Source organism: Miniopterus natalensis, chromosome 18 (assembly GCF_054644295.1).
Source record: "Miniopterus natalensis isolate mMinNat1 chromosome 18, mMinNat1.hap1, whole genome shotgun sequence".
NCBI lineage: Eukaryota > Metazoa > Chordata > Mammalia > Chiroptera > Miniopteridae > Miniopterus > Miniopterus natalensis.
Window position 1 is genome coordinate 25,324,537 of NC_142098.1, and position 12,558 is coordinate 25,337,094.

Here is a 12,558-nt window from a genome sequence, read left to right on the forward strand (position 1 = left end):
TAAAACAAAGCTTCTCTGGTAAGAAAATTCAGTTCATTAGATCCATTACTTCCTCAGAATTCGGGTCACTCAAAATTGGCCCTAGCCATACAAATGGCAGTTCCATGGTGACCTTATTAACCTATTAGGAGAGGTGATCTGAAATTATTCTAATACCCCTAAAGATATCAGTATAAAAGTAATTACTTAAACACATATGGGGCAAGACATACAGGTTTGGAGGCCCAGATTCTACACATGTTCCTCCCACCCTTGTGAGCCAAGTAAACTATATTCCTCCCAGAGTATGCAGAGTTGATGGGAATGTAGGATAAAAGCATCAACTGAGCTGGGGTGCTGAAAGTTTTAAAACAAACAGTGGCTCTAATCTTCCTGACAAGCAAACAGGTCTCACATGTAACAAGAAATGTGGAGTTCTGCTCTGATGATGAAATTCTTTAAGTTTAAGCAATTCTCCAATTTAACAACAGAAACAGAAGAGTTCCACACTGATACTAAAGGTCTTCAAGCTTACGCAATACCAAAGCAACTTAGTTGTTGAAAAGGAAGGGCCTCATGTGACTCTGCCCATCCAGTCATTTAACCAGCATCTGCTAAACACTACAGGGTCCCTGTGGTACCTGCTTATGAGATAGAGCAAGACAAGGTCTGTGCCCAAGAAGCTCACATTCCAGAATAATCAACCTTGTAGAGATCATACACTCCTTAGAAAATTTGATGAAAATTGTAGACTCCTAGAACACGTTCACACACAGACTATTGCAGATAATTTCAGGAAAGCACAGGTTCCTTAGAGGGAAGTCGATGGACTCAAGGTAATTGCTCTTGAATACTAGTAGAGGTGGCATGGGTTCATAAATACCTAGTTCCTACCTCCTGAATGGTGTTCAGTTCACCATTACATTTGAGTTAATGCCTTTCAAATCTTTATGAGGTCAGTGGACACTAAAGCCCCAAGCACACACCTATAAAACACAGAGGCTCCAATGTGGGTCTGGTCCCCACTATGACATTTGGAAGAGGCCACCAATGTTTCTTCTTCCTTGGTAGAACAAGCTGGAATTATAAGGAGCACCTCCCCCCCCTCCTTCTTGCTTTCTCTAGGTCATGGATGTGGAGCAGCCAAATACAACACCCTGAGCAGCCATGCAAATTCACCTCTCAAAGTCATTGTGTGAGGGTTAGATCAATGCAGCCAACAAGTTCCACGAGCTGGAAAGCGAAGATATTTTCTTAGGAAACATACTGAACCTCCTGGTTTCTGAGACACTCACACCTACAGCCTTGGCTCTGTTCACGTAAGTGGGGCTTCTTTCTGAAAGGCTCACTTTTCCAAGTGAAAGTATTGATGTGCCAAAACCTAGACTCCCGAAGAAGCCTCAAATCCTTTACTTTTCAGTGAAAATCAGTAGAATGAAGAACTTCTGACAGAGGGAAAGCCTCAGACCCACGCCATCCTGGCACAGACTTGGCCAGTCTCTATGAATGGTTCTGTTAGGAAAATCTGAGCATGGAGTTAAAACCCACCTGCTTCCAGAGCTGAGCTTTCTAGCTAGCTGTGTATCTAAAGCTGACTGCTCCAGCAAGAGGCCAGCTGCTCACTTCCTCTCCTGCACCTAGATGGCATCTGGGCCCTGATAGCTAGTCTCTGCACTACTGCAGTCAGCAAACCAGGCCACCTCTTGGCAGCAGAACTTCAGAGGTTTTTCACTTCCTTCACTATCTCCCAAATGTCCCAGGCTAGGCACTGGACCATGGACTCTAGAGGGCCTAGTTTCTTTTTTTGTCTTGTTTCCTTTCTAAAGTGTCTTCTATGTGGCTGTCTTCCCCTTTTTTTTCAAAACATAAAACCTATGGGGAAGAACTGCAGGGCCACATTAACTTTCATGTGGGCCAGAATCAAACGTGGCCAGGAACCAGATTTTAAAAACTAAGAATGAGAAAGACTGAAAATGGAGGTGAAAGGGAGAACAGTTGAGAAAGAGAGAGAGCAGAGAGTTGAGAAGGAGAATGAATTGGAGAGAAGAGCTTCATTAGACTCAGAGAGGCAAGCAGTGGCAGTATACCAAGGTCACTTCTAATTTAGACCATCTAATTGGCAAACAGGCTCCAAATGGCTATCATCTCACAGGGCTTGGAATTAATGAAGCCCGATTATTTTCATTACCATCCTCTGAGATGGAGACAAAGAGAGAGAGCTGGTACCCAGGCAGGTGGGACAGCCCCAGGGCCAGTGGCCATCCGATAGCCTGGCTGTCTGCCCCAGCACTGGGCTATCACAGAGACCCATAGAAGCACACGCACACAACAAGCCCAGAGAAACATAGATACTGACTGAAAAAAAATCACAGGAGGGAACCTATTGCTCCCACAAAAGAGAAAGAGGAGAACTGCAGGCAGTAAAGGGGCCAGGAGCAGAGAAGGGAAATCTATACATGTATAAAAAATAGAGAATAATTAAAAACTACCGAAGAAAGAGACGACAAAGGGCTAGAGAAAAAGGTGTTTGTGGGCTGCTCAGGGGCCAAACCCCATCTCCACTGTGAGGTTATATTTTGTTAAGTGATCAAGGAACAAAGACAATTTCCCCGATATTAATGTTCCAGGATCCCAGTGGTGTTGCCTGTCACTTAGAGTGATAGTGATCAATTAGAATAATCTGAGAGTATTGAAATGCATGGTAGGTGGTTTTTCCCATTCTCATTTAGGGCTAGAAACATGTCCCCCATGTCCTCAGTCCTCCTTCCCCAAATCAGTGGGGACATGAGGGCACAGAGCAGCAGCTCCTACGTCCCCACCACGGATTTGAAATATCTAAGTTCTCTGTAAGTAGGTGAGAGTTCTGTGGAACGGACACTGGGGGCAGGCTGCTCAGTCACGTCTGGAGGGTCACTTGTCTCATTGCCTTTAAGCTTTATAGATTTTTCTTTCATATGACGTGTGTAAAGACACCCTTTGGAGCTCAGTTTCCAACAGGCCAAGCAGAATGAAGTGCTGTGGGTACAGTTTCCATAGTGGAGGGCCAGAGCTGCAATTGTTCCCAGTGGAGAATATTTTTCAAGCCCCCTTCATCAGTAAAAAGAAGGGGACCCATGGAAGACACAGATATGAGATGCAGAGCATAAGCAAGCAGCTGTTACCATAGCAACAGACATATTAGACACTGCAGGTTCCTGAAAGCTGTCTGATAAGGTATTATTAAATGAAGCCTCCTCAAAACACTCTCCATTTACAACTGAACGGAAAGACATTGTGTAGAAAGTAATCTATTTCCATTTATCAGGGTGGAATTTACTTTTAGAGGGACTGAAACCCAATTCAAACCATATCCTGAGACCTTGGACCCAGACAGCAAAAAATATTTACCAGAATTTATAGCTTTAGATACCCTGGACACACCACAGGTCTGCCAGCAACTGTATTTCGTGTATTTTGCCAGCTTTTCCTATTCTGCAGCCAAAGGCAGCTAACAGTCAAACCGCTTGGCCAGGAAGAAGAGTCACTCCTCCTCCTGACATTCATCTCAGCCACTCGGGGACAAAGCAGACGTCGCTTTCTTCTCTAGGAGGATGAATGACCGTGCAATGCCCATTCCTTAATGATATGGTTTGGAAAATGGAGCTCTGATTTGAGGGGCATTTCTCATCATGCTGTTTTCAGAGTTACCTCCTCCAGCTGGCCAGAGCATACACATATATGGTCAGAAAGCCTAACTGATACTTCCCCATGGCCAATTTTCTCATAAAATTACAGTAAAATACCCTCCAGGGGCAGGATTCTTAACCATAAGTTCATTATAATCATATAGTTGTAACAAATGCAAATTCCGTTTTAATACCAAACTTTCCAGAGGAAGGACAGTGGCATCTGTTTTGATTCATCAGGCAAGAGACCAAGATCTAATCCTGAAGCAGGACTCTGTGTTCCCCATGAGGTACGGCTACCAATTCCCCTCCAGCCCTGGTTGCTCACCTTTTCCTACTGATGAAGGGGGAAATGCTTCATATAGTCGAATGTAAACCAGCCTCATAACTTGAAAAACCAATTCAGTACTGAAAGCCATGCAATGACTCCATCTCCTCATGCAAAGAGAGTACCCTGAAACCATCCTTACACCCCCAAGCAGAGTAAAACCCTTGTATGATTACATTTCCCACAACTTTCAACTTCATTTCTGAATCCATTCACTTTTTCTTGTTCCCACCAAACTGACTTCCTATAATCAGCACATTTCCCACAATTTGCACACTTTTCAGAAATGTCTAGAAAACATCTCTCGTCTGCTGGGGAAGATGTGCACAGGGATTTCTGTACAAAGGGCCAGGTACAGACCCTTTAGGGACCATGTTTCTCCTATATAATTATGTTGTTAGAGATTCTTCTAGAACAGGGTTTACTAACTTGGTTCCATGGATGACTTTTAGGGTATCCTTATGCTTCCTGGCACTGTACAGACAATTGTATATATGTACAATACATGATGGAGGTCTTAACAGTGGTTGTCTAACTTTAGTATGCATAAAATAACCTAGCAAGGATACTGCTTGTTTTCATCAGTCTCCAGAAAGGTTGGGAATCACTGCTTGAGAAGGTGCTAGTTAGCCGGTAACACCCAGAAATATCTTAGGGATTGGTACCCAAGCAAACACAGCAGTAACATCCTGCCCTTGAAGACTGTTGGTAAATTAAGATTCATAATGACCTCCACATTTACTATCTTACTATTGCTATTATAAAAATATGACAATGGATATTTGAAATATAATTTACATTCTATCCCTAGAGCTATATAAAAGAAACTTACTGTCATACAGATTACTATAGGCCCACAAATCCTAACCAGGTTTATATTAAACAGAAAAAATAACCACTTGAGCAAGAGAAAAATGCAACTAAGTATTGAAAATACTTCCCTCCCCACATTATCTTTCTGTTCCTTTGGCTCTCATGGTTCCAGGTCATCAGTAGGAAGTGGAATGAGGCCTGAAAAATCCCTTTGTTATTTCCAAAACTGGTAACTATGCCAAGAAAACCTGTTACATCTACAGAAACCAACCCATCCACAGAAGGAGGTTTCCACTTAGAACCTTTCAACAACATTCACCAGTCTATTGGAAAATACCCACGGAAAGAGAATTTATACATTGAAACGCGTGCTAGGTTACCTTTGAGTTTCCCACTGGCTGCTAACATTCTCTCGATGCTACATCACTTACAACACCATCCATTAATTTTGCATAACCAAATGGAATGGGAAACGCCTAGAGGTTACATGGCTGTGACCTGCACATTACACCGTGGACTTCTGAACAGACTACCTCTCTGGGAATCTTCACACAAAAAGGCAATCAAATTAACTTAATTCCTCCACTATTGAAACAAGTTAGAGGTGAGACTAACTCTCTCTGGTGCTTTTTCCTCTAGTGATCAGGAGAGGGCTTTCACAGTAGTCCCAGCACAGACAGAAAATAAGACATTCGTGTCACCTGTAGTACTTTGACAAGTGTTCACATTACAATTAGATTTAAGTTTTTATACTAACCTTTTGGGCCATGTTTACAGAGGCCACTTATAGCCATGCTTTTAAAACCTGCAGGTGTAACAACATCATGTTCAAAATGCAAAGCCCTCATTCATGAATCAACATGTACCATCCAACTGACCATTTTCCTGCTTTGAGAATAAGAATGTCCACCTGAGAAATGCCCATGTTACAGGGGCTATGCTCCTAGAGTAGGAAAATATGAGTTCAGCTCTCAACTCTGCCACTTACGAGTGACATCAAGTTATTAACTTCTCTGAGCCTCAGTTTCCTCAGCTGTTAATGTAAATGTGTCAGACTCTTATGTGAGGATGAAATGAGACATAATGGATATAAGAGCAACATAGAACATGACCTGCTCAAGGTTTGAAGAATCTGAATAACAATTTCTTTGCACAAAGGATCAGTTACTCTAGGCCTGTGCATCCCTAAGGGAGAGAGGAAGAGGGTGTGGGAAGGTTGAGAAACACATACGTATTCAGCCCTTTGGGCCACGGTCACGCCATAGGCCTGCCAAGTCTAAGGCAGGCACAGTAGCACAAAGTCACAGAACTAGGACCATTTTTGACATTTCCAACTCTACACTGACTTTCTCATCCAATAACACAGTATCTTTCTTGTCCATGCTATTGCATCACCTTTGACCCCGGGGCAAGAAGAGCCACAGGGTCCTGCTCTTGGCTATCTTACCGTCATAATGAGCTTCTCCACGCAGTCGGGTGCCACACTGTGGAGGTGGGTGAGGTGGAGCTGGAGGTGGATCTTGTTGTTGAGCATGTCCTGGCACAGGGGGCAGCGAAGCATGGGCTGCACTGAGTGCTGCGTCATGGCATGCACCCGGAGCCTGTTGACATCGGCGTTGCTGTACTTGCAGTAGGGACACTGGTACATCTGTGGGGAACACACCCATCCCTCTGGCTGAGTCTTCAGTTCCCACCAGCAACCGTGTCAGCCCCAAGCCTGCCCACCCAAGAGTTCATTCCCCATTGGTGTCTGAAACACTTTCCCCCAATCCCACCAGGAGAGCCCCCTTCCTGCCTCACCTGCTCCGCCTTGGTCTCCTCCGATGTTTTTGGTCGCTTCGAAGAGAGAGGAGACTCTGAGCTACCTGGGAAGGAGATGCGCTTGGAGGTTGCAGGAGAATCTGTCAGCTCCTTTTCTGCTTGGCTGGACGATGCTGGAAGAAAAAGCAGAAGATGCAATACAGCAGCCAGACCAGGCCAGTTCCCAGAGGCTCTGTGTTGGGTGAAAATCAACATTCATTTATAGCACAGGATTTTCTTGAAACACCAAAATTCAAGTAGGATGAGCATCCAGACTGACTTATCAAGCGCACTGGAAACGAAGCAAATGTATCTTTTCCCCCTATGCATTTTCTGTCACGACTAACAACTGAACACTACGGAAAAAAAGTAAAGAAATGGACTACAAGTCTGTTGGATTAAGCTCAATTCATTCAGTCTGTTCTGACCTCCCCTAATCAAGACACAATCTGCTGGCTTGTGGGCACAGGGTGGGTGCGAGAATCTCACCAACTGCTTCGCCAAAACCACGAGTCAACCTGAGTGCCAGACACACTCTGTTTTCACAGAGGTATTAAACTGTGTGCGCCCCACTTTGCTGTCCCAGCTCATCACAGAAGACGTGACGACCAATGTGATCTGAGGAAAGTTCACACGGATATGCGCATACAAATACAGGGTGGGGCAAAGTGGGTTTACAGTTGTCTGTATAGAAGGTAATACATAATTAATAATAGTACTAGAATACACTCTCACATTATGAATACTCACAACTGTACACCTACGTTTGCCCCGCCCTGTACATGGAGAAAAGAATCAAGTTTGAGTTCAGCAACTTGCTTCTGGGGACGAATTAAGAGTGGAATGAGGCAGGGCGTGAATCTAATGTATAATCTAGCCAGTGTCCCAACACAAGTTTATTCACAGTGAGTGGTAACAGGGGACATTTCCTATCTGCTTGCCCAAACGGTGTCCTGAGCACCTCCTGCGCACCTCACTCCACCAAAAAAAATAAAAAAATTAACACTAATTAATGAAGAGAGTCACAGGAGGCTTCAGTAGCAAACGGGGGAAGGGAGTGTTGGTGGAAAGAGTGTTCTGAGGCGTGGAAAGGGATCTGGAAGACTTTGATGAGAAAACAGCTGGGCTCCAGGTTTTAACCAGGAGCAAGCAGGGCTCCTCCAGTGTAAACACGAGTTTCAATGCGGCGGGCTTTGGTCGTTCTGAAACCTGGCCTGTAGCTGGGGCTTGGCTCTCTCACTTGTTTTGGACATGGAACTCCATTTTTTTTAGAGTTTCGCTAAAAGCGAAAAGACAAAAAAAAAAAAAAGTCCTAAAGATGGTAGTGAGAAAATTTATCCCCACTGCTCTCCTTGGAAAATAATTTGACTCAGCACTGAAGTCACTGGTTTGGAAAGCCTAATTTTTATTGCTTTCTGTCTCACCCAGTCTAGTCACCTGACACGTGTTTCCACTTTCTGCTCAGCTTTGAAATTTTTTTTCTGACACGGATGCTGTCGTTACAGACGTGTGCTTTAATAAACAATTTTAGAAAATCAATTTTATTCATTAAAATCATAAGGCCACAAAATAATTTTGAGGGCAAAAAAATTGCTAAATGCAGGAAATATTCCAGGAAGTTGATGCTCTTCCCTGAATGCACATCTTGTGACCTTTAACCCCAGTATCTTGGTAACCTGGTCTACATAAGTTTGTAGGACATCTATTATTTAAAAAGTACAAGGACAAGCATATTACACACAGACCTCTCCGCCTCCCCACATACACATTCATAACAGTACTTTAATCTGTCTCGAATCGACTTCAAACCCATTTTGCTCTTAATGGGAGTTATTCATTTTCACTTGAAAGGTAGTACACGACGGCTGGATATTTAATGTGATGGACTGGCTGCTGATTAACTAGGTGCTGTAACATTCTCGACCGGCTCCCCCATGGCCCACTTCCCATCTCTTGGCCCCCTGCAGACATGCTCCTGTGGAACGTTGTGTCCCAGGGTTTAGACCTCACAGTGTGCTGGGCCCCTGCCTGAAGGCTCCCACAGTAGGAATCCTTTATTAATGTTTCAGGGACTTAAATTCCCCCTGCCCCCAGAAGGTTCCTTAGTCTCCATCATTTTTTCATTTTTGCCTACTGGTTATCTTCTACATATTGACTCTTCCAATGCATCCCAAAGATGAGTGGGTGGAGGTGTTCATTAGGTGGTACTTTAGATGCTTATTTGTTACAGTCATCTGTTCACCTTCCCTCTTTCCGACCTCCGACCTGTAGGCACTGGGTAAGGGCCAGGGCACACAGTTAGGAAAGAGCCACTGCTGCTCCTTTTTTTCAATAGAGGCAAACCAAGATACAATTGTATTCCAAATACCCACCCTGTCTTTTTATTAGTCTGCCTGACCCGAAACAACACTTGCTTTTACAGGACCATGACACTACCTTGTAAAATGCCCTCAATCTGCTTGCTTCCCCCCACCCCAGAATGACTGTCAATTGTACAGTTGCTCGGCAGTGTGAATGAATGGGCACCAAGGCTGACACCACCCAACTCATCTCAGTCGCTGGGAGGTGGAAAGCAAGCCCAGGGTAAGCCAGTGCGGCTTTCGCTTCCTCAGGGCCAGAGTCCACCCTCTTCCTTCAGTGTTCAATGCAAGATGGATTGTGACAAGGTTGCAGAGGTGAGAATTCTGGTTTCAAAATCCACTATTCTTTCCCCCGGCATGGAGAGGGGAACTTTTATTACCTTTTTTTTTTTCTTCTTCAAACTCTTAAACTGCTCTGGAATTCTAAAGCATCCTTTGTGAGCTCAAGCTAAGGAGGCCTTGTAAAGGACTTTTAAAAAACGAAATCATTCACTCATTCCTCTTTCACTCCAGGAACACAACATCCCTGCTATAATGTGAAACGCTGCATCTACTGACATAAAAACTTCTGGGGTTCATCTCCCTTCTACCCGAGACAACCTGTATTTGTCTTAGATCTGTCTAGAAGTGGACATTAGCCACCTGCAGCTCTCTAGCTCCTTTTCTAAAGATAAAGCTGTGCCATTCTTATAACAGATTCTATTAATACCCACTTACAATCCCACTGTTTCCCTGGGTGATGTGGGGACTGCTCCTAAAGACTTATCTAGGCTGACAGGCCCCTTCCTAGCTTGACCTCAGACATTAGAAGTCCATCCCCATCCAGACGTGGTACCTAAGTCTTTATATGGATTCTGTAGACAGGCAAACAGTTGTGCAAGTTCTCTGTCAGCATACTGGATGGGGGTCTGCTCTAGGCCACAGGCAGTCTGAGGTTTCCTCAAGCTTCTCTCTGAACAACTTCAAACAGGCCAGAGTCTCAAAACCAATTTCCCCCTTAGTTCTGTCACCAGCATACATTGTGGGCATAAATACCTGAGGTGATACAGACACTGAGAAAGAAGAAAGCACTGTAGTTTTATGCTTTCTTTGAAGACTTTCCTAAACTTTGACTTACATTCTTGGAGAGATGTCACAGTCTCGAAAACATTATTTGAAAAAATCAATTACTGGCCACTTTAAGGCCACCATGACATCACATTAGTGAAATGGAAATAGGTACCCTCCAGAGACAAGCCATAGTTCAGACAGTACCTGGAAACTTGGGTTTCTACTGGCGACGAAAATGCAAATGACTTGAAGAATGACAACCAGTGCCAGTTTCCACAACAAATGATGAAATGAATGGGAAACAATGTAGGACTCTTCCATGGTTAAGTAAATACAGTGGCACCTCGTTTTTCGAATGTAACCTGTTCTGGAAGACCAAGTTCTGAAACGTTCGAAAACTGAGGGATCCACAACCGACAGCTGGGCCTCAGGATCTTGCCCTCAGCGGAAGCCGTGTTCGACTTCCGAGGTGTGTTAGAAGCCCGAAGCATTTACATCTGGGTTTACTGCGTTCGTAACCCGAAATGTTCGTCAACAGAGATGTTTAAAAACCGAGGTACCGCTGTAATGCCCTAGCCACTCTATTGGGTAGTAGAAGACATTCAAAAGGATAGCTATGAAGCAATATGGAAAAGTCCCTGCGAATGTTCATCATGAGGGAAAAAACAAGGTAAAATGTGCATTATACCACGATACAGCCATATAAAAAATCAGACTAGAAGAGAAGGTTGTATTTGGGTGATGGCATCACGGACCGTTTTCCTACTTTCTCGGTTTGTCATCTAGTTCTATTATTTTTAATATTATAATTAAATAGCTTAACACTTAAATTCAACTGTCCTTGCGAAAGTGGATATTTGGATCCATACTGTGAAAAACACCAGGTGGCATTTTTTACTTTGCTGGTTGAAGCAGTTTTTTCCATTTTGGCAGCTATGTCATACGAAAGTATGTTGTTAAATCCCAATGAATCTTCCCCAGACAACATGCTGGGCTCCTGGCACTTCAAAGGGGATAAAAGCGTGGCAAGGAATCACGTGGGTGCATGCACTACAGATTACATACCCCACAAAGCCAGGCAAATGGGGCAGCTGGGAGCCGGAATGCTGGGTCAGACCCCCACCGAAACCTGATAGGATGTGAGCTGGGGATTCCGTGCCACGCAAACTTTACAAGGAGTGAGAAAACATTTGCTCCACTTGTTAGGAATTATGGTTGTCTTACCCAACTCACTGATGAGGCACAAAAGGACTGGCATGTCCTTGTTATGGAGGACAGAAAATTCAAAGCTGGCTTTCTGGGCCGAGAGCCACCGTTTCCCCTTAAACTGCGATGGGTTGGCCACTACAGCTCACAAAGACAAATACTGAGAGGCAGACCTGGTTCATGGCTCTCCATTTTATTCTCTTAGGTTCCTCTACATTCGAGGCAAAAGAATTTCATTTCAAAGGGAAACACAGTAATCAATGCATGGCTTCCTTGGGGGAAAAAACCATTTGTGCACAGAAACATCGAGTTCCAGATATCCTTTGTTTTTAACATATTTGTTTGGAAAGTATTTAACCTCTAAAAATATTTATTTAAAAAGTTACTCCTCCTAACATACTAATTAGAGGGAGTAGGGAAGGGAAGAGAGCCAATCTGAATGCATGCAGGTTTTGTTTGTGATTTTCAAGACATGGTTTTACTATGCTCTAAGCACAAAGAATAATTAAAACAAGCTTAGTAAAGCTTGACTTACTTTAAAGAATAGGTAAGAATAGTATAACTTAGGGGTCTTATAAAGTAGTGAAGTGTGGTAGAAACAGTAGCTGGAACTTCATCTGCTAAAACCACCCTTCCCAAGGATGAATTCTCATACAATTCAAATCCTTACCAACGAATTAACATCAAGTCACTGAAATTTTGGCAACAGAAAACTTCAGAGTTGTACTTGCAATTCCATAGATGGCCAGTGGACTTCATGCCAACACACGCCTCATTTCTTATCCTATGACAGTGTCTGTGCAGAAGCCATGTGGGACATGGGGTTGCTGCCTCATGAAAAAGAAACCTGAAGAAAAACTGGAAACGTAGAAATGGAACCTGAAGATACCCCCATTTTTAGATTTCTCTAATCATTAGCCAAGACATTGACTTGCCCTCTAAGAAAACCACAAGTACTGGTAGAATTAATTTCTGCGTCATGAATAAATCTTACGCAACACACCACTGGTGCTGCTGGCGTGGTGGACATTCTCTGCTGCAGGCCAGCCTCCCTTTGGCTAGAGACCTCCCTTGGGGAGGTCCTGGGCGTGCGTTGAGCTGTCCAAGTTGCTGGGACATTTCTTTTGCATTTCCTCTTTTCATGGTGGAGTGGTACCTAGAGCTGGTATTCACCAAAGTGCTGACCCTCTTCTTTTGGGGGTCCTGAGGTGAGCCCACTGAGGGCCCGAGATGCCGCCTGACATTTAATCCTTGTGGAGAGGCCAAGGGCAGCCTCCACTCCTACTTCTCAACCATCAGACTCTTAGCTAAAGTGCCACTGACAGCCCCTCCATCTAAACTTCCATCTCCCAAACCA

The 12,558-nt window shown here is 43.9% G+C and overlaps 1 protein-coding gene across 5 annotated transcripts in view; it reads right to left on the reverse strand.

Annotated features, from left to right (window-relative positions):
• ZFHX3 (zinc finger homeobox 3) overlaps positions 1–12,558 on the reverse strand; it is a 263,161-nt gene that overhangs the window by 18,872 nt on the left and 231,731 nt on the right. For all 5 annotated transcript variants that reach the window (XR_015716044.1, XM_087827467.1, XM_087827464.1 and 2 more), the window contains 2 exons: positions 6,586–6,719; positions 6,233–6,433 (listed from right to left, as the gene is read on the reverse strand). Coding sequence is in view for 4 of the 5 variants with exons in the window: in XM_087827467.1 (XP_087683593.1) it covers positions 6,233–6,433; positions 6,586–6,719 (335 nt within the window). In the remaining variant the exon portion in view is untranslated. The remainder of the gene's footprint in view (positions 1–6,232; positions 6,434–6,585; positions 6,720–12,558) is intronic.